General features: G+C 35.9%; 1 protein-coding gene across 1 annotated transcript in view; it reads left to right on the forward strand.

Moving 5' to 3' along the window:
• PTPN13 (protein tyrosine phosphatase non-receptor type 13) overlaps positions 1-23,686 on the forward strand; it is a gene marked incomplete at its 5' end in the record, with an annotated part of 176,769 nt that overhangs the window by 31,906 nt on the left and 121,177 nt on the right. The window contains 3 exons of the mRNA XM_082838934.1: positions 8,532-8,597; positions 10,695-10,880; positions 14,633-14,720. Coding sequence (XP_082695060.1) covers positions 8,532-8,597; positions 10,695-10,880; positions 14,633-14,720 — 340 coding nt within the window. The remainder of the gene's footprint in view (positions 1-8,531; positions 8,598-10,694; positions 10,881-14,632; positions 14,721-23,686) is intronic.

Below are 23,686 nucleotides of genomic sequence, written 5' to 3' on the forward strand. Positions count from 1 at the left end.
TCCCATAGGTTTTGGGTCGTCGTGTCTCCACTGTCATTTGTTTCTAGGTATTTTTTGATTTCTTCAGTGATCATTTCATTATTAAGTAGTGTATTGTTTAGCCTCCACGTGTTTGTATTTTTTTACAGATCTTTTCCTGTAATTGATATCTAGTCTCATAGCGTTGTGGTCGGAAAAGATACTTGATAGAATTTCAATTTTCTTAAATTTACCAAGGCTTGATTTGTGACCCAAGATATGATCTATCCTGGAGAATGTTCCATGAGCACTTGAGGAAAATGTGTATTCTGTTGTTTTTGGATGGAGTGTCCTATAAATATCAATTAAGTCCATCTTGTTTAATGTATCATTTAAAGCTTGTGTTTCTTTATTTATTTTCATTTTGGATGATCTGTCCACTGGTGAAAGTGGGGTGTTAAAGTCCCCTACTATGAATGTGTTACTGTCGATTTCCCGTTTTATGGCTGTTAGTATTTGCCTTATGTATTGAGGGGATCCTATGTTGGGTGCATAAATATTTACAATTGTTATATCTTCTTCTTGGATCGATCCCTTGATTATTATGTAGTGTCCTTCTTTGTCTCTTCTAATAGTCTTTATTTTAAAGTCTATTTTGTCTGATATGAGTATTGCTACTCCAGCTTTCTTTTGGTCCATTTGCATGGAATATCTTTTTCCATCCCCTCACATTCAGTCTGTATGTGTCCCTAGGTCTGAAGTGGGTCTCTTATAGACAGTATATATATGGGTCTTGTTTTTGTATCCATTCAGGCAGTCTGTGTCTTTTGGTGTGAGCATTTAATCCTTTTACATTTAAGGTAATTGTCAATATGTATGTTCCTATTCCCATTTTCTTAATTGTTTTGGGTTTGTTATTGTAGGTCTTTTCCTTCTCTTGTGTTTCTTGCCTAGAGAAGGTCCTTTAGCATTTGTTGTAAAGCTGGTTTGGTGATGCTGAACTCTCTCAGCTTTTGCTTGTCTGTAAAGGTTTTAATTTCTCCATCAAATCTGAATGAGATCCTTGCTGGGTAGAGTAATCTTGGTTGTAGGTTTTTCTCCTTTGTCACTTTGAATATGTCCTGTCACTCCCTTCTGGCTTGCAGAGTTTCTGCTGAGAGATCAGCTGTTAACCTTATGGGATTCCCTTGTGTGTTATTTGTTGTTTTTTCCTTGCTGTTTTTAATATGTTTTCTTTGTATTTAATTTTTGACAATTTGATTAATACGTGTCTTGGCGTGTTTCTCCTTGGATTTATCCTGTATGGGACTCTGTGCTTCCTGGACTTGATTAACTATTTCCTTTCCCATATTAGGGAAGTTTCAACTATAATCTCTTCAAATATTTTCTGTGTCCCTTTCTTTTTCTCTTCTTCTTCTGGAACCCCTACAATTCAAATGTTGGTGCATTTAATGTTGTCCCAGAGGTCTCAGAGTGTCCTCAGTTCTTTTCATTCTTTTTTCTTTATTGTGCTCTGCAGTAGTTATTTCCACTATTTTATCTTCCAGGTCACTTATCCATTCTTCTCTTTCAGTTATTCTGCTATTGATCCCTTCTAGAGTATTTTTAATTTCATTTATTGTGTTGTTCATCGTTGCTTGTTTCATGTTTAGTTCTTCTAGGTCCTTGTTAAATGTTTCTTGCATTTTGTCCATTCTATTTCCAAGATTTTGGATCATCTTTACTATCATTATTCTGAATTCTTTTTCAGGTAGACTGCCTATTTCCTCTTCATTTGTTAAGTCTGGTGCATTTTTATCTTGCTCCTTCATGTGCTGTGTGTTTTTCCGTCTTCTCATTTTGGTTATCTTACTGTGTTTGGGGTCTCCTTTTTGCAGGCTGCAGGTTCGTAGTTCCTGTTGTCTTTGGTGTCTGTCCCCAGTGGCTAAAGTTGGTTCAGTGGGTTGTGTGGGCCTCCTGGTGGAGGGGACTAGTGCCTGTGTTCTGGTGGATGAGGCTGGATCTTGTCTTTCTAGTGGGCTGGTCCACGTCTGGTGGTGTGTTTTGGGTTATCTGTGGACTTACTATGATTTTAGGCAGCCTCTCTGCTAATGGGTGGGGTTGTGTTCCTGTCTTGCTTGTTGTTTGGCATAGGGTGTCCAGCACTTTAGCTTGCTGGTTGTTGAGTGAAGCTTGGTGTTGGTGTTGAGATGGAGATCTCTGGGAGATTTTTGCCATTTGATATTACGTGGAGCTGGGAGGTCTCTTGTGGACCAGTGTCCTGAAATTGGCTCTCCCACCTCAGAGACACAGCACTGACTCCTGGCTGCAGCACCAAGAGCATTTCATCCACACGGCTCAGAATAAAAGGGAGATAAAATAGAATGAATGAAAGGAAGAGGATAAAAGAAAATAAAATATAGTAAGGTAAAATAAAATAAAGTTATTAAAATAAAAAAGTAATTATTAAGAAAAAAAATTTTTTAAGTTAAAAAAACAACGGATGGATAGAACCCTAGGACAAATGGTGAAAGCAAAGCTATACTGACAAAATCTCACACAGAAGCATACACATACACACTCACAAAAAGAGGAAAAGGGGAAAAAATAATAAATCTTGCTCTCAAAGTCCATCTCCTCAATTTGGGATGATTCGTTTTCTATTCTGGTATTCCACAGATGCAGGGTATATCAAGTTGATTGTGGAGATTTAATCCGCTGCTCCTGAGGCTGCTGGGAGAGATTTCCCTTTCTCTTCTTTGTTCGCACAGCTCCCGGGGTTCAGTTTTGGATTTGGCCCCGGCTCTGCGTGTAGGTCGCCGGAGGGCGTCTCTTCTTTTCTCAGACAGGACGGGGTTAAAGGAGCCGCTGATTCAGGGGCTCTGGCTCACTCAGGCCGTGGGGAGGGAGGGGTAGGGAGTGCGGGGTGAGCCTGTGGCGGCAGAGGCCGGCGTGACGTTGCACCAGCCTGAGGCACGCCGTGCTTTCTCCCGAGGAAGTTGTCCCTGGATCCCGGGACCCTGGCAGTGGCGGGCTGCACAGTCTCCCTGGAAGGGAGGTGTGGAGAGTGACCTGTGCTTGCACACAGCCTTCTTGGTGGCGGCAGCAGCAGCCTTAGTGTCTCATGCCCCTCTCTAGCCGCAGCTCGCGCCCGTGTCTGGAGCTCCTTTAAGCAGCGCTCTTAATCCACTCTCCTCGCGCACCAGGAAACAAAGAGGGAAGCTGGCTTCACTCTTTTGTATAACAGTGCTCTTCTGCATTTCTACATGTCCACATCTTATGTACCAACCATTCTTTCAATCAGCATCTATTGAGAACTTATATATTCTACAATATATTAGGCCATAGGGTTACAAAGATGAATAAGAAATAGTCCTGGGACTTCCTTGGTGGCGCAGTGGTTAAGAATCTGCCTGCCAGTGCAGGGGACACAGGTTCGAACCCTGGTCCGGGAAGATCCCACATGCCGTGGAGCAAGTAAGCCCTTGTGCCACAACTACTGAGCCTGAGCTCTAGAGCCCACGTTCCGCAGCAAGAGAAGCCACCGCAATGAGAAGCCCGCACACCGCAACGAACAGTAGCCCCTCCTCTGCGCCCGCGTGCAGCATTGAAGACCCAATGCAGCCAAAAATAAATAAATACATTTAAAAAAAAAGAAAGAAATAGTCCTTAACCTCAAAGGGCCAGCAGTGTAATGGACAGATAGACAAAAAGAAATTAATGATAGTAATAATAATAGTAATGGAAATATGTACAGTAATAGTGGATCTGTACAAAATATTAAGAGAACACAGAGAGAGGGGACACATAACCTACATTCAAACCTCAGCTTAAACTCCCCCTGCTTTAAATTTCTTCTATAATCAGAAGTAATCTTGTCCTTTTGAATTTCCTTAGCACAAATGTACCACTTCTACTTTGTTTAATAGATGCATACATATATATTCATATAGCTTTCTTCTTAGAGTTCTGATTCTAGGAAAGGTACAGCAGATTAAAGCCGTGGTTTTGAATCAGAGGCTGCTTTATCTTCCAGTGGACAGTTGGCAATGTCTTGAGACATTTTTAGTTGTCATAACCGGTGGGAGGGCAGGGGGAAGAGGAGGAAGGTAGTTCTACTGGCATCTAGTGAGTAGAGGCCAGGGGTACTACTGTTATCCTACACAGGATAAATATCCACAGACTGCTGTCCACAGCAAAGATCCCAAATGTCAGTAGTACAGAGGAGTATAAGCCCTGGTTTAGAGGTCAAGAATATGGCTCTGGAGCCAGAATTTGAATCCCGCCCCTAGCACTTAACTACCTGTGTGACCTTGGACAAAAGTTACTTTCTCTCTCTCTAGTTATTGAATAAGCTGAAGTATAAACTGTAAGGTTGACACACAGTAAACATTATGTACATGCTTGCTGTTGATATTCTTATGTATTAGTATATGGTAGTATTATTGATCCAGAATGAGATATTTATATTTTACCACAATCCCGAGCTTAGTGACTTTCAGAAAAAATGTTGAACGACTAAATGGATAGTTAATTAGCTCTTCTATAATGGTATCTTCTAGAACCAGTTCCTTTATCGTTTAACCCTGTGTATGAATCATCATTATCAAAAGCAGCCACTTCTACAAGAAACCATCCTGGCTTGCTATTACACTAAGGGAAAGGAATAGATTTTCTCTGTACTATCCATCAGGAACAGATAGGTACTGATATCTTTGATACAAATAGGGCCTTGGCAAAGATCACAAAGCAAAAAATTCCCTTGGAAGCTAAATAAATATGCAGTAGAAGTGAGAGGCAGATCAAAACCTTTTTTTTAAAAAAAACTTCTAATGCCTGACTTCTTTTAATATGGGCCATTTTATTCTCCTTTTTTTCTGCTTATGTAAAAACCAAAGAAACATATGAAGGCCAAATACTTGCCTGTTTTTGAATAATCACTCCTTGTATGACCTTCTCCTTTCCATATAATGACTGTAACTAAACTATAACCCATTCATTGCTACTTATCAGCCAGGTGAACTAAGGGCTCTCAGTGGTATTGCAGCATTACTGTGTTAATTTAGTTACACCGTAGTATCACTGATCTTCTTTCTGCCTGTATCTTTTCAGGTTGCATCAACAGTAAAAACTCTTAGCTTATGAATAATGTATATGGAAGTATTATCCATATTTACTTTACAGATTATTTTGGAATAAATGTAAAAGAGTAAAGCATTTTTCTTTGTATACTGTACAAACTTTTTCTCAAATATTAATAATATTTCTCTAATATTAGATACCAGATATTATTATACATTAACAAAGATCTGATGTACCTGGAGTTATTTATTTAACAAAATTTTAAATGATTTTTACAATATTAAAAATTTTGAACCCATAAAGCACTATCCTAATAAAATAGCAACTATCATTTCTGCATGTTTTTTCTATATATAGATATTTCATATCTATATGTATCAAGCAGGGGTCTCCAGAGAAACCGGATCAATAGGATATGTGTGTTTGTGTGTGTGTGTATATAAAGAGAGTCTTATTAGCTCATGTAATTATGGAGGCAGACAAGTCCCAAGATCTGCAAGGTGAGCCAGCAAGCTGGAGACCCAGGAGAGCCAATGGTGTAGTTCTGGTCTGAGAACCAGGTGAACTGAGGGTGTAGTTCCACAATGAAGGCCAACAGACTCAGGACCCAGGAAGAGCTGGTATTTCGGATCAAATCCAAAGGCAAGAAAAAGTTGATGTCCTAGTTTGAAGGCAGTCAGACAGAAAGTTCTTTCTTACCTGGAGGTGGGTAAACGATTTTGTTCTATTCAGGCCTTCAAATAATTGGATGAGGACCACCTATATTGGGGAGAGCAGTCTGCATTCAAAAACACTCTCACAGAAACACCCAGAATAATGTTTGACCAAATATCTACGCATCCCATGGTACAGTCAAGTTGACATATAAAATTAATCATTATACTATATACATAAATGATCAACAGATGTATAATTTTATAACCTAGTTTTAAAAATGATGTTAATAATTTTATATAGTCTTGTATAAAAATTATTAAAATAAAATAACTCAATTAGCCTCCTGACAAGTAAATGTAGTAAAGAATCTTAAAATACTACCAGTATCTCAAAGGATCACAATCAAAATTAATATATTAAGAGAAATATATTTGAGTATGCAGTTAGTCACTTTTGCTAAAGGTATGAAAAATGTTTTTCATATATGAGACTCTTTGAAAACGTGTTCCCGTGTGAGGTTCTTTGAATTCTAAACAGAAATATGATACAAATAGCCTACATCATGCTGCCTTGAACTTTATGCACATTTAATTGAATTCAGTAGGCATGTATTGAATATCTATTATGTAAAAGTTCTGTGTTAACTGCTAAGAGGGATATTAAGATGTGTTAAAAGGCTTTCTCAAGGAAGACAAACAAGGACACATCTTAACTATGTTACAGGTAGTATTAGTTAACTGTTTCATTGGAGATACAAATGAAATAATAACTATCATATAAGAGAGAATGCTTTATCCTGTTTGAGAAGATTTGTATAACATACATAATAGATAACATCATTTCTGGACTATCAATAATGGGTGGAACTTTTATTGACAGATGAAAAAAGAAATTCTTGGTAGGAAGAACTGCTCAAGAAACGCTGGCAAAGAGAAAGATTTATTTTGCCAACAGAGAATTATATAGTAGTTCTGAAGTGTTAAGTGTGATAGAGGAAGGAGTGATAATTGAAGGAAAACTTAAAAACCTGGAAATGGAGCTAGAGGCAGGTCAGAATGAGCCTTGCATATCATCATAAAGAATTTGGATTTTGGGGGCTTCCCTGGTGGCGCAGTGGTTGAGAGTCCGCCTGCCAATGCAGGGGGCACGGGTTCGTGCCCCGGTCCGGGAAGATCCCACATGCCGTGGAGCGGCTAGGCCCGTGAGCCATGGCTGCTGGGCCTGCGCGTCCGGAGCCTGTGCCCCGCAACGGGAGAGGCCATAACAGTGAGAGGCCCATGTACCACAAAAAAAAAGAATTTGGATTTTTGAAAATTGGGTGCCATGAAAATATTTGAAAAGAGGAACAACTAATCTGTAACTTAGGAATAATTTAGGAGGCAATACTAGGAATAGATTAAAATGCTGTGAGATTGTAAGGATACCCAGTTTTATTTGTATTTACCTCACCTATATCTAAAGAGGATTCGAGACAGCTTGTATAATTAAAAAATACAGGTGTGAAAATAAGGGCAAAATGAAAAGAAAAAATAAAGACAAGAAAATAAGATGGCCCTGGAGTAAGATTGGTGCAAAAAAATGCTCGTGGTAAGATTATTCAGTACTGGTGGAGATGGGCTAAAAGTCTAGCTCTGAAATCACTTAACAGGAGAACTAGAAAATGATTACTTATAAGGATTAACTGTCCTCACTTCAGGCTGATAATCTTGCTCCCTGTTTCACAGGGGAAAAATAGTAGAAGCGATCAGGAGACTTCTCCCAAGATCCCACAACTGGACTACCTACATAAATTTTCATATTCTTTGTTTCCCTACTTCAGAAGAACTGTGACAGAGGTGTCAAGCCAACTCCTTTGTGCATTAGCTTCCACTTCCTCCCACTTACTCAGCAGTGTTCTCCCAACAGTCTCCTCTCTCTCCTGCAGTTCCAGTTTTCCCTGTTGGATCATTCCTACCAGCATAAAAATATGTTGTCCTTTTTTCAGTCTTTAAGAAGCAAACAAACAATGAAAAAGGAATCTTTTCTGACCCAACTTTTTCCTCTATCTATTGCTACCCCATCCATTCTTAGTAAGAAAAATGCTAATCAAAACTGCAATGAGATTTTTTTTCTCTCTTCAGTTTGGTAAAAATCTAAATCTTCATAACACATTCTATGAATAAGGCTTGTGAAAAAATCATATGTTGCTGGTAGAAATGCAAAATGATAAAACATCTGTGGGGAAAATCTGACAAAATATATCAAAACTATAGATGATTTACTCTTTTATTCATAATCTAGGAGAGTCAGTTCAGAGGAATACCTGCATGTACAAAATGACATCACAAGGCTGTTTGCTAAAACATTATTTATAATAGCAAAAGTTTAGGAAAATTCTAATTGCCCATTAATAACAGATCAGTTAAGTAAACAATGCTATAGCCACAAAATGGAGTTCTATGCAGCAGTAAAAAGAATGAGATCTATAAACATTGATATGGAAATGTCTGTCTTGTTAAATTAAAACTGCAAGGTGTCGAGTAATTTTTTAAATTTCTGACCTTTTGTAAAAGAAGGGGAAAGTAAGACTATTCATATTTGCTTGAGCTTTCATAAAGAAACTTTAAATAAGAACTAATAAAAATGATTACTCATAGCAGACAGTCTAGAAAGTTGCGGGGGGAAAAAAAAGTCTGTTCTGATCATTTCCAGTCTTATTTTCTGTTTTAAGCTCTCACATACTTTAATGCAAAATATGAAATGATGATTTTCTCAAATCATGTGTTGCACTTTCTTTGGAGCAAAGTCATGAATATATAGTACTTGCTAAATTAAGTTTTTACATAAAATGATTTTTTTTTAAATTCTGTTCCTAGATCCATATTTATTCTCTTGGAATGACATTGTATTGGGGGGCTGATCATGAAGTACCTCAGAGCCAAGTAAGTCAAGTTGTCACATTTGTACAACTTTACACTTTTTAAGAAGTTCTTTGTATTTATGTGTTCTACAGTGTGTTGTCAGGCACACCAGTGTTTCTACACTGGTTGTTCACATTAATAATGTCATACTCTCAGAATGAAATAATAAAGTACTAAAGAAATTATTTTTCTTAGACTGTTCTTAGAATTATAGCAGTCACTACCTGTTTCAACAGTACACTCTGTGAAATATAGTAGCCTCTTCAAAATTATAGCAAGAGAAATGGGAGTCCACTTTATTTCTTTTAACTTAATGACTGATAAAGGGGGATTGTAAATTTCTTTGATGATTCATTCTTGAACAGAAAGTGATAACCTTTTTTGATGCAAAAACTGTAGGAATAATAGTAGCTCTAACTATGTCTCAGAGTTTTACTTCATTACTTTTTCTCTTGTCACTTCAAAATCATACTTCACTACTCCTGCAGCAGCAGACACAGATATTAAAGTAACACTTTGTGGGGCCTTAGACTCTGATGATCATTGGGCTGCTTCTAGTCTTTATTTTCTAAAATAACTGATCTCTTGAAGACACGATAGTAAACATAGTAATAACTATAATCAAAAATTTAAAAATAACTGTATTTCATCAAAGATGTAGCATACAGAATTGTGTCATTTTAGGCATTTAGAATTCCAAACAAAAGTAACTGTGTTTTTGGTTTTTTTTTTTTAATCAAATTAAGAAGCAGTAAGTATTTTAGGCTTATATTCTAAAATTCAGACATCTTAAGATCAATGAAAAATGAATGATAGTCTTCAACTTGGTTTGGTTTCATTTTACATCATGAAAAATACTGTATATTTACTTTCCTCAGTTTCAATTCTATAAATATAAATGAGAAATTATTACTGGAAATAATAGGGTCATTTTATAGAACCTAACTTACATGTAAAATGTGATCACAGCCTATAATTTAACACTTTCTCTTTTCTGGTAACTGAAAATAAAGTCAGTGTATCTATAATGTGTAAATTGGATGGGAAGTATAAACATTTACTTCTGTTTCACTGTCAGATATCATAACTGTTTTGGAAATAATTAATTCAGAAGTATTTATTAAGCACCTACCTTATGTCAGACACTGTACCAGACACTAAGAATATAATGTTCCATGTCTGTGGAGTCCTATCACAAGTACAGACAACCAAAATAACCAGTTACAACACAATGTGACAAATGCTATGTTAGGGAAAATGGAGGGTGCTATGGAAAACCAAGCATTGGAGGCTCTAACTAGACTTGGAGGGTTAGAATAGGTTTATTAAAGGACATTGCTGCTAAGCGAGCTCTAAAAGATGAAATATAATACCCAAATGGATGAGAAGTGGAAGGGAAGGGTCACAGGTAAAGCAATGGTTTAAACCAAAGTGGATGTACCAGTTCAAACTCCCATAAGCAATGCTTTTCTCCTCACCACTACTTCGTATTATCAGTCCTTTATTTTAACCATTCTACTGAGTATATATATAGTGACTTCTTTCTGTGGTTTTAATTTGCATTTCTTGGTATGATTATTGGACATTTAGATATAATATTCTATAAATTATGTCAACTAATTAAAAAAAAACTCACATTTTGGCTTCTGTTTCACCAGCATAATGACAACTTACATTTAAATGACCTTGAGTCATTGCAGTATTTGAAATCTCTTCTAAGTTATCATGAGTGTCAAATTACATTAAATATATATCAAATATATTCCTTTTTTGAAATGTTAGGAAATTGTTTATTCCCCCCAAGTAGTGTATATATATAAACTGCTTACCAAAATACTTGGATAACCAAAACATTCCATTTCTTAATCATACCAAAACACCTCAGAGTTTTTCTATAATACCTCCTACCTTAGGAGATGTCTGTTAACCAACTTCTGCTAATAAAATTTTTGGATTATAAAAATGTAAAATGCAGTCAAATATACATGCTACTAGGTAAGAAATTTATTTCCTCCAGGTGTGTTTGGTGTGGTTCCTGTGACTCTTGGAATGGTTTCTCTCATGTTAGTTAGATTTACTCACACTTGCCAACATTACCTTTTCTTTCTTTGTATGCAGCCTATCAAGCTTGGAGATCATCTCAACAGTATACTGCTTGGAATGTGTGAGGATGTTATTTATGCTCGGGTTTCTGTTCGGACTGTCCTGGACGCTTGCAGTGCCCACATTAGGAATAGCAATTGTGCACCCTCATTTTCCTACGTGAAGCAGTTGGTAAAACTGGTTCTGGGAAATCTTTCTGGGGTAAGCCACAGTTCCAATTGGTTCCTATAGTCATACTTTAAAATTTAGTAGCATTTCACAAAATTTTCTTTAAATGTGGATAGCATTTTCTCAGTGAAGACTAGGAACAGGAGATTGAATTTCAGGTTCTAATGTTAATTGTTTATTTGAAAGAGTACTTAAAAATCTAGAAACCCATTGCAATAATTTAGTCTCCTAGATTTTATGGGAGTTAGTCTTTTTTTAGAACTTTATTCTATCAGGTATTATAGAATCACAGCATGTTAGAGCTGAGAAGTCTTCTTGACTCTTTTCTTACATCTTTTCCTATGGAGCTTTCAGTAAGTGATTCTACCTACTGTGAAAGTCGTATGGACATGCAAAATGGGTTTTAGAATTATTTAAGTGCACTTTCTGTTGCTTTATACCTCTTTCTTGCTCACTTATTAGTCTGGACCCCTTAGGTATTCTCAAACCCTCCCTACCTTCTTTGGACATTGGCACCTGGTATGTAAGAGGGATGCATGCTTGTATCCCTACTAGATTGTCCCAAAACTGGGACTCCTTTATCTTCTCTCTTGTCTTAGATATGAAGAATCCCAGGACTAACAATCTCTATATTTAATAGTCCCATTGCTGCATTTCTTAAGCTATATTCTATCCCATTTGCTCCAGTTTGGGACCCCCCCCCCTTGGTTTTTGATATTTGATGTAGGTCTAAACTTTATCTGCTCTGACCCTTTAGGTTATGGTGCCTGAGTCCCCCTCCTTTATGTAGGCTTTGGATTAGATTTACCACTGTCACACAGGGTTCTTGCTGGCTTCCTCTTAATTCCTCATCCCTAAGGGTTTAGTTCTGCCATCTTAACCAGGATGTCGTATGGCTGGCAGGGGTATATCCAAATTCCACATGCTTTGCCAGTTGATAAGAAACAGGCTCGTAAAGTCTTCTAGGCAGATGGTTTGTAAACTGTACCCCAAGGAGCCTTTGCGATTCTGTAGTCAGAGGAAGGGAGGTAGTAGAGGCTAAGTGAAGAGAGTTCTCGGCTGTTTATTTCCCCTCCTTAACTAGAGCTGATTTATTTGTTTATATTCCTGTACGTGATTTTTTTTTTTTTGGAACAAAGATAAAGCTACTAAAACTTTGATCTTCTATTCAGACCAAAGTTTCCCAGATATTTTGAAATATATTTTTGTTTAAAAAATTTTCTCTATGGTCAAATAAAGTTGAGGAAAAACTATTTTAGGAAAATTAAGTATATTTTCACCATAGAACTTCCCAGAGCCTTTAATACACTAAGTTGTATTACTAACCCTCAAGAGGGATAGGCACACAGGTGAAACATTTCCCAAACTTATATTGGCCTTTTTTCACAGATCTTCTCATAATACTGATATTCTGTAAAAACTGGCTCTGAGGAATGTTGATCTGTACTAACTCCTTCACTTTATGGGACTTATGTTTCCTATTAATCAGCCAGGGATTTAAAAGCTATGAGATTTTGAGGGGAAAGGATACAAGTAATGACTGGGTTGAAAGATAGCACTTTGAGCTAGATCCTGTAGACTAGATAGAAAGGGTAATCCAGGCAGAGGGAAGTAAACTTGGACAAATGCTGTGAGATGGGAAAGAGCAGGATGTTTGAGGAACAGTAATAAGTCTGATATGGGGTGTGCTGTGGGGTTATTTAGTGGGAGAGAAGAATAGAAAGGTCAGTTGGAATCAGCATGTAGAGAGCCTGCCTTTCTAAGTAGAAATAATAACACTCCCCTCATCCATTGCTCTTGCCAGTCTCCTGGACATCACTGGGCAGAAGTAACTCTCACAGCTACCTTTTTTTTTTTTTTTGCGGTACGCGGGCCTGTCACTGTTGTGGCCTCTCCTGTTGCAGAGCACAGGCTCCCAACGCGCAGGCTCAGCAACCATGGCTCACGGGCCCAGCCGCCCTGCGGCATGTGGGATCTTCCCGGACTGGGGCACAAACCTGCGTCCCCTGCATCGGCAGGCGGGCTCTCAACCACTGCACCACCAGGGAAGCCCACAGCTACCATTTTTTAAGTGTTTACTTTGTGCCAGGCACTGTGCTGAATGACTTATGTGCTTTTTCACATTTATTCATCACAACCCCAGGTTACAAGAGATAATTTCATCCTCATTTTAGAGATAATGACACTGGGGCTCAAATAGATTAAATAACTTGCCCAAGGCCATACACATGGTAAATGACAGAGACACAATTGGAATCTGGATCTCTCTGACCCCAAAGCCATTAGCTCTCAGCCATTATGCTCCTTGGAAGCTGTCATTGCCTCCAGTCGCTGATAGAACGAGTTAGTCTTTCACTCAGTGTGAAATTCACTACAAGTGACTGTAATTCTTACTTACTTAAAATTAATTAGCATAGAGTAAAAGTCAGTAGTCCAGCTTAGTTGTCCTGGTTTTTCCACTGATTTATATAGCATGTTTGACCTCAATTTTACTTACCTGTAAAATAGGAATAATGGTACATACCATCCACCCATATTACTGAACAGTTTTGCAAATAATTATTTCAATGTTGATGAGCTGCTTCAAGGTCCTTAGAAGTTTTCCTTGCTATTTCTCCCTTTATTGTAATATGAAGATAATAATAATATGTACCACATGAGGTTTTTAGATAATTAACATAAAGTATTGTAAAGCCCTTAAGGTAGTGCCTGCTTTATAGTAATTGCTCAGTAAATGACAACTATTATTAATAGTAGTGTCAATGCAGGAATTCACAAAGATGATACAGGATTTTATCTCTTCAGTTACTGCCAATATAGTGCAATGTGGACCAGTATAATTTAAATGATAACATCATTTCAGAAATAGTTCCATTTAAGTCTTCTTATAGGTAGGAAGCATAATACCTCGAATACTACCTTAAATGGATTTTTAATGCATACTTAAATAAGTTTCACTCATGGAGGAATATTAAAATGTGTGTGTGTGTGTGTGTGTGTAAACAGATAAGTGTGCATGTTCTTGGTGCCAGAGTTAAGTAATTTCTCTTCATTCTCTCTCCTTACATTTATTTCTTGAAGTTTCTCCTCTAATTGATCAGCTGAATAAACTCAGTATTCTAACATTTCACCCCTTGTAATGTGGAATTTGATGTGCTTTATTTTAAACAAGTGCCCTCAGTTGAAGTTATTAAAGTTTAAGACTACTTAAACGTTTTGTTCTAAAGTGTCTCAAAAGAGCATTGATTTAAATTTGTCATCCCTCAATATGTCTATTTAGTCTAAAATATTTCTCAAATGTAATTTCTGGCAGGCAAAATCTAGAAAATTATTTTCGAAAATAATTTAAATCAGCACCCTCAGTGCATAGTTGCAATTAGGAGAGAGCTTTATCATACCAGAATTAATATGGTTTTAAAATTATAGTCACACTTGAGAGGTGAAAGTGGTTATCAGTTTGGGAAAAAAAAGAATACTTCAAGTGTGTTGTTTTGAAATGGAACTCATTTTAACTACTTTAATTTGGCTAATTTTGTTCCCTAGTTAGCAGATTAGTCTTTGACAGATGTTTCTTGGCTTTTATTTCCTGAAGATGAATTGGCCAAAACTAAGCTACATAAATCTTATCCAAGGAATATATATTAACAATAGCAGACGTGGAGTGTTTTTACTTAAATGTTATCCTCTCCAAAAATTATCTAACTGGTGTCATTCTGTAGACAATTACCATGAAAATAAAAGGGAGATTCTATTGTCAAACTTGACTTTTGATTACCTATGTACAGACGGATCAGCTTTCCCGTAACAGTGAGCAAAAGCCTGATCGAAGCCAGACTATCCGAGACCGATTGAGAGGAAAAGGATTACCAACAGGTAAGAGTATATTAATAGGAAACTTTTAGGCTTTAACCTTAGTTATTATTTCCTTTACAAAATCATACTTAACCTAGCTTGGAAATCTGGTAATTGTGACCATAATCATAAGTGTGCAAAGTGGAGGCACCGTACAGATAAGGAATGCTATGTGTATTAATATATAAATCCATGATAGTTATGCAGAAAATGTTAATACAATCAGGACACCATGGTAAATAATTTCTTTCCCAGTATTGTTATTGTAGCAATAATATCATTTTTTACTTTATCATGGTATTTTGTATTAAAAATACATTTTAAAGTACGACAAAACACATATTTATGAACATAAATGCTACTAAAACAAAGGTTTCAGAAAGCAACATTATTCTTGTTGCATACTGTTATTTTCTATTCTGTTTCTTTTTTTAATGCTAATCGCACCCCACTAAATTGATTTTATGACCAACGAATTTCATGACTTAAGAGTTACCAAATACTAACTTAGGTTATATGATGCTGACTAAGTAAAGACTGATGAAGAGTGGTCTTGCTATTTGCCAGTAGCATTAGATAATTATAGGTTCTACATAGTTATTAAATTGATTTTTTAAGGAAATGAATAGAAATTCAAAACACAAGAAATGGAAGTAGAAAAACTAAATTTTTATCTGAAAGTTTATTTTTCAGTGGTAAGTTTCAAGCTTGGCTTATTTATAAAATGAACTTTTGTTTTTGTTGATTATCTTTGTTCTCTTTTCATCAAGCAATATTGATAATTACAATTTAAACATTAACAAAAATACTTTGTGGGTGAAATATTTTATTGTCTTAAGTCTTGAAGCTGGGGTTAAAGTAAATGTAAATATTGCTTAAATATATTCTAATAAAACATTCTAATTGATATAGTCAGATTAAAATGTTAAGATGTTTAACTGCTTAATTAGATAATCAGAGCACAGCTATCTTATTTAAAACCTATGAGAAACTCTCATTGTGAAAACTAAATATAGACATTTGATTATCCGGACTAAAAGTTTTGCAGAATTCAGAACCCTCATGTCTGAGAGGGAAGGATGTGCCCTAAGCAAGTGTACTGTTTATCTTAAGAAGTCAAAGAAAAGCAATGAAATCATTTCTAATGGAGTGATTCTGTAATAATGCAGTTAGTTCTGTGTCTGTTTTGGTACTTTCATTTTACTTATTGAGAATAAGGATTGTTTTTCTGAAAAGGTACTTAGCTTTCATATCATCAATATAGTCAATTTACTTCGGGTTACATAAAGTTCTGTTTCTAATACATATATTATTAGTTTATGCATGGGTCAGAAAAGAAGGCAGACTTTGCTTAACTTAGTTTTTACAATGCTTTGATGGCAATTTAAAAAAAAGTATTTTTAACCCTTCCTTGTGTTTTCTTACTATACTTACGTCCTTATATATATAGACACCTTCCTCTCATAGGTAAAAATCTGTTTTCTTTTATCTTAAAACAATACTAGGATTTGAGGTAAGATATCATGTGAACCTTGGTGCTAAGAATAGCAGCACTTTGTTAATCTATCAAATTTTGAATCAATTCCCTGTTTTAGAATAGAATGAGTCTTTTTCAAGGAGACACAATGAATTTTTTTTTTTTTTGGCTGCATTGGGTCTTCGTTGCTGTGTGCCGGCTTTCTCTAGTTGCAGAGATTGGGGGCTACTCTTTGTTGTGGTGCTCGGGCTTCTCATTGCCGTGGCTTCTCTTGTTGTGGAGCACAGGCTCTAGGCACGTGGGCTTCAGTAGTTGCAGCACGCAGGCTCAGTAGTTGCAGCACGTGACCCCCAGAGCATGAGGGCTTCAGTAGTTGCGGCGCATGGGCTCAGTAGTTGCAGCACTCAGGCTCTAGAGTACAGCCTCAGTAGTTGTGGCACATGGGCTTAGTTGCTCCACGGCATGTAGGATCTTCCCGGACCAGGGATCGAACCCATGTCCCCTGCATTGGCAGGCAGATTCTTAACCACTGCGCCACCAGGGAGGTCCACAGTGAATACTTTAATAAGTAAACGTTAGATTTAAAAGAAATGATTTGTTTCTCTTATTTATCATCTTTCTATTTCTTCCTCCCTTCTTATTCTCCTCTTATCTCCCTTTCTCCCCTCCTCCTTGCTTCTTTATTTCTCTTTCCTGTTCTTTCTCTCTTTTTGTAGTTCCCTTCTGTCATCTCCTGCTGTCATTAAGTGGCCAGGATATGAAATTGAAGTTTGTATGCTTGGTTGTTACTTGTTGATTTAGTAAATATGTTATATTATTATTAATTTTTAAAGATAGTTTGTTTTTTCTAAGAATAAAAAATGTTCCCAAATATATGAGACCCCCCCATTCTATCCCTCTTCATCATGAATCTACAGAATCTGCAGAAAAAGATCACCCCGCCATATTTAGTTTATCAAATTTTAAAGACTCACAAGTGTTAACATAGTTTAGACTATATTACTTTCAATGATTCAGAGTCTTATTGTTTCAGACATCAATTGTTATGTAACATTTTAGAGGTAGCAATAGAGATTGAAATGAATCTATGCCAACTCTATAACATACTTTTTTTTTTTTTTTTACTGGTAAGTTATTTTGTTTTATTTTTTTAATTTTCATTTTGTATTGGAGTATAGTTGATTAACAATGTTGTGTTAGTTTCAGGTGTACAGGAAAGTGATTCATTTATATCAATACATACACATGTATCTATTCTTTTTCAAATTCTTTTCCCATTTAGGTTATTACAGAGTATTGAGCAGAGTTCCCTGTGATATACAGTAATTCCTTGTTGGTTATACATTTTATCTATAGCATATTTTAAATAGCAGGTTATTTACTTGTCATTTACATATATACATATATTTGTGAAAACCATATACAAAATTAAGCTTTCTGGACACATAGATGCTAGAGATGGGGAAAATCCACTATTAAGCATGTTAGTTTTTGTATGTGTTAAATGAATGTTTGTTGATTGAGTATGAGAAAAAGTTTTATAAAAATATTAGATATAGTAATGCATTTGTAATAAAATGGTTCTGGTTAATGGTTCTGAAAAAAATATATGAGACTATGATTTAATTTTTTAGATAGCCTATTTTAAGCCTTAAGTTGTGTGCAGAGTAAAAAATAAACTGGTAGTTTAGTTCACCATCTTGGCTCATGTTATTAGACTATTTTATTATAACAACAAATGTATCAGAAGTTTTAAACCAAAGTATTAATGCCTTTTATTTATGACTTTGTTTTTGTAATATTAAGACTTAGTATTACTGTCTAATAGTGCTCTAGAATTCTTATGACTAATAGACTGTCCAAATGCAGATAACCTAGAAGTGACTGTAGTAACTTAAGAAAATTAACAGAGAAATCTGTAAATAGACTGTCCATAGATTTTAATCCTCTAATAATCCTATCTTCTTATTGGAGAGTACAATCTCTCCAATATCTAAACTCAAGAGAATTTGTAAGGAATTACAATTTGTCACTCAGGATAAACCTAAATTAGTTCCTGTAGTTGGGGTAGAACTAGAGGTCCTTATACTTAAAGAAACAATAGCCTTTTGGATCCTCAGCCTGTCTTAGCCGTTGCTTACTGCTAAGCAGTAAGGAAAATATTACTGCTCAAAGTCTCTTTTAATTTATCTTTAATAAATTTGTAAAACCACATCTCAAGGACAGAATCCACACAGTATACTAATTACAGACATTACCAGACAGAAGCAATTAGGAACTAATAGTCTGTGGCACACACTTATTAATATAACTCTTAAGATTAAAAAAATTAACTCATGAAGAAGAAATATTCTTCTAGGACACTGGTGTTACCTTTGGGCAGTGCCAGTTCTTAACTGTCAGTGGTCACTTGCAGCAACGCAGCGTTGTCGTATTACGTTAGTAGTAAGGTATTCTCTTTGATGCAGACCAACCTAAAGCCTTTATGTAGTGATAACTTAGTTTATTACACTCCTGACCACTATTCTCAATAAATAAAATGTCAAGATGGGCAGTGAGATACAGAATTAGATTAAAAGAAGTAAGCAATTTTAGACATAATGCCTCGTATCTAAGTGATCTGATTGTTCAACTAAAACTTAACAATAAAATTTTTCATTTATGAGTAAATGACCATAAAAGGTCTCTCCTTACATCTTACCTCTGAGATCTGTTACAGAAGCTAAGGCCTAAACTAGTGGGCTGTGTGCCTCCACTCTGTTATATAATACTGTCAATGCTGATAAAAGGCTTCACTAAGCAGAAAGAAATCAAACATTTCCTGCCAAGAAAGCTTAAGGTGGAAACCTACACCTTGATCAGATCAGCATGATAGTGCTTCAGAACTTGGGCGTATTGATAATATCATGTTTCTTTTTTTATGTACCTGAACACATTTGTGAAGACAGATGGGGAATCGGGGAGCCTCTTTTAATACTGAAATGTCATTTTGAAGTTAGCTTCTAAGAGATGCTGTGAATTTTTTGAGATTCAGTGTGAGGAGAAAGATGAATGATGATATCCCATTAAGGATAATGTTCATCATAAATAACAAAAATAGTTAAAACACAATGTACTTTACAAGGAAGATTTTTTCAATTTAATTTAATAAATGGAATATGTTATATTATGAATACTCTTTATGATCTTAAAATCTTTTATTCATAGCTCTTCAACATTTATTTATTGTTTGCCATTTACTTTTTAGCAAACTACGCACCCTCTGAAAGAAAATGTTTGTGGTTTCATTTTAAATTTGAATACTTATAATTGTATGTAATCTAATGTTGTCTGTAAACTGTTTCCGAACTCAGAGCATCTTTAAAGGTGGAAAAATCTACCTATAGTCACTAATTGTTCTGTTCTGAATAACTTGATTTTTTAAATTATAGAATCTAAAACTTTACCAGGAGATCTTTTGATTTCTGGTTTTATGACTTTCTCTCAAAATAACTTAAATTCTCCCTCAGATAATTATATGCTGAGAAAAATAAAATAGAAACAAAATTTAGAACTTTATGTTGCTACTTGTTCAGAAGAGCTCATAATAGTTCAAATGGGTTAGTTCGTTTATCCTGTCACCTCTAAGAAGAAGACATAACAAATTATATCCACATTTTTGTAGATGGAGGAAGTGAGAAACAAATTAAGTGGCCTGCCCCAGCTCAGGGATTGAATGACAAAGCTAGTTAAAACCCCATCTTTTGACAGTAATCTTTCTGGTAGATTATGCTACCTAAATTGACTTTAAAAGGTTTCAAAAGTTATATAACCAGTCCATTCTGCAAGCATTTTTTTTTGGAATTTCTTTTATCAGGAACAGTAAATACAAAAACAAGTAAGACATGATCCCTTACGTTATTGTTCCAGTTGGGGGTGGGGGTGAGGAAATGAGTAGGAGTGATGACAGATATATAATAAAATGGTTAATTTTAATACAGTGAGGGAATGTCTTCATAGAGGTCCAGCATGCTCTGTGAGTTTAGATGAAGGAGCTTCTAACTCTGCCAGGATAGGAAAATACCACAGAAAGCTCCACCTGAAATCTTTTAAAAAGTAGCTACAATGGCATTGCTTTCAGAAATACCATTAGTTTAATTTCCTGTGATCAAAATGAGTAGTGAGCATAGCTATTAGGTGAACTTAATTAATGATTTCAGTGCTGCTTTTTGCTTGTTTAATAAAGTAATTATAATAGCCTGGGCACATGTTTGGAAAGATCTGGAAAGCATCTGAAGAAATTGCGTTTTGTCTAGTCTCAAATATAGTTATTTGAGGTGACACTGGTATTAACAGTAGATGGTTTTCACTTGTTTACTAGACTGAAGCATCTAATAAGAGGGCCTAGAATTCCATGTTTTTCCTCATTTATATGTCCAGATGCTATATTTGAACTCTAATTTTGAATTCCCAGATTAGTGAAATTTTTTCCCTAGTGCTTTAGCAGCACAAAGCAACCATGATACTATATTGCTGTGTATGATGCCATATGTATTTTATCCACCTGTGAAGTGTTAATCAGGCAATTACATATCTTGTTGTGTAGTTGAAGATAGTGAGCATCATTGACATGACAAAACGCATTGAGACTCCAGCCAGTTAGGAATATGTGATTTAAGAATAGTATGTTTATAACCAGCTGAAATCCACCTCTCTGTGTCTCTACCTAAAGATATGTCTCCTTTTTTTCCCCAAAATCAAAGAAAAGCAGTCCTAGGCTAGAAGATCCACTGGAGAAACCACTTAGCTCAAAACATCTTTCCTACCACTTCCTTTCTTTTCCTTCAAAAGGTCATCCACACTCAGTTTCTCCCTTTAATGCTTTTGTAGCTCATAGCTCTTACAATTTTACTTTAGAGCATTTGTAACAAGTATATACGTACCACTTTGAACCTTGTTTCACACTTCCACAGTTGTTTTGCTGTTTTCCTGAAGAGTATCACTGCCCTCTCCCTTCCCTCCCCCGCCATCTTACTTTCTCACTTCTCTTCCTATGTTACCATGCCTTTCTTTGTCCTGTTGGCTACTAGAAGAGAATTGTGGTTCAAAATCATTACTTTATAAGTAATAGTCATGAGATGTTAAGTTAGCTATCACAATGTGATTTCCAAACATATAAAGCAAAATGAGCCATATTTTGTAGAAACAGAGTAGGAAGTTAATATAAAACTTTAAATGAATTATTTTCATTATAATTTTGTTCTACCCTGCAGAATTTAAAATAACTTTCTGAAGTTTTTAATAGCCATGAACTGAAATATTTTATATCTATTAATTTTTATAAAGACAATAAAAACCTAGCGTTTATAAAGCCATAGTTGTCCAAGAGCCACCTTATTAGCAATTAGTTTTAAGCTTCATATGACAAGTGAGAAGACATGGCTCTTTTAGGATACCATGGCCCAGTAATAGATAGCTGGTAAATACTAATGACCTAAAAGAGAATAATATACCGTTACGAATGTAATAGACTCATGATACATTTGGAAAGTGATCTATTTCAATAGTGGTCAGCTTCACTGAAGAAGTCATATTTAAAATAAAACTATAGAATAAGAAACAACTAACCATAAGAAAGGTCCTAACATTTAAGAGACCTTAACAGAGAAAAACCTGTGGCCTGGATGGAATAAGGAAAGTGGAGATGAGACTAAAAAGGATTCAAGTGGCATGCCCAAAAGGAGTCTAGATTTTATTTGGAGTGCAATAGTATGCCTTTGAGACTTATTAAGCAGGATGGTGACATCATGGAATGTGTTTTTAAAAGTTAGTTCTGGCTGCTGGGTGGAGGGCAGTCGGATGAAAAAAGAAGCAGGGAGGCCATTGCAGTTATATAGTCAAGTGATAATGTTAATTGGGAATAGGGTGATGCCAGTGGAATTGGAAATAACGGAGTAACATATCTTTGAGAATTTAGATAGCCAGCACTTTCTGATGGGTTTGATATGGGGAATTAAGAAGATGAAGGGTTTCAGGAGGGTACCCGTATTTCTGTTTTGAGCCATCAGTTGGATAATGGTGCCACTCATTCAGGTTGGAAAGACCAGGGTAAATGGACATCTCTGGGTATGGGAAGCAAAAGATTAGTTTTAAGCATGTTCAGTTTGTGGTGCTTCTGAGATATACTAGTAGAAGGTCCAGTTGTTTCAGACTGGAGCTCCCAGAAGAGATCAGTGCCAAGAAAATAAATTGGGGAGTTGTCAGTATGTAGATAATATTTAAAGCCTTGTTAATAGGTGAAATTGTATAAGGAAAGAGTGAAAAGGTAAGGTTCTAAAACTGACATCTGAGGAAAGCCAACATTTGGATATCCAGTAGAGGAGGAAAAGTAGACTTAGAATGAGCAGTCTGAGAAGTAGGAAGAAACCAAGCTTGTACAGAGAGGAAAATGATTCGTTAAGGGATTGTCATCACTATTAGTTGTTGCTGAGAGGTAGGTAAGAAATGGATGCAGAAGTGTCCATTGGATTTGGTAATGTGGGTATCATCACTGATACATGATGAGAGTTGCCAAGGCGTAGAGGAATGGGAAGTTGACTAAAGTGGGTAGAATAATGAATGGGAAGTGAGAAATTGGAGACAGCAGTAGCTAGAGGGGAAATGTGGTAATAGGGGAGAGGTTTTGTTTAGTTTGGTTTTGTTATAGAGATATTAGAGCACATTTTGTGTACTAATGGGAATGACTCAGTAGAAATGGGGGATAATGAAGATGGAAGCAGAGAGGGTAGAAGTTAATTAACCAAAGAAATAAAATCTTTGATAAACTAAGAGGAGGGAGGAATTGAACATATATCGGGAATTGGCCTTTATTAAGAAATTTCATCCTTTGAGACAGTAGGGAAAAGATTGCAGACATGGGTGGATATGTAGAATTAATCATGGAAAAATGAGTTGTCTTCTGACAACTATTTTCTTGGTGGAATATGAGACCAGCTCATCAGGCAAAGAGAGATGAGAGTTAAGGTGGGAAATCTGAAGAATGAGGAAAAATGAATCAGTTGTGGAAAGTGAGTGAACTTACTCTTAGCACATGATGTTGAGTGTCCAAAGTGGTTGACCGTGAATTTATGGTGCTGCCAAAATACTCACTTGTTTGATTTTCTCCAAGTTTTGACTACTTGTTGGTAGTCAAGATAGTAAAAGAAGGCAGATTGTTGAGTTCATCTGTGATTCTATGATCTGTAAATCCTTTCAATTCTTATTTTTTATCTATTGTATTCTATCAATTTTAAGAGTATCTTTGTTCTTTATATTTAATACAATTTTAAATTAATGAGTCAATATGTGGTTTAAGAATGTAATTCACCACTGAAATACTGTAAGATAGACATATTTATCAGTTTAAAATTATTTTATATTAGAATCTAAAGTCTGTGGCAATCTATGTGTCTAGATGTGGTGTGGTATATTTCCCAGTATTCTGTAGATCAGGGGTCCCCAACCCCTGGGGCCACGGACAGGTACCGGTCCA

This window comes from Leucopleurus acutus, assembly GCF_964270905.1.
Source record: "Leucopleurus acutus genome assembly, chromosome: 4".
In the NCBI taxonomy this organism is placed as follows: domain Eukaryota; kingdom Metazoa; phylum Chordata; class Mammalia; order Artiodactyla; family Delphinidae; genus Leucopleurus; species Leucopleurus acutus.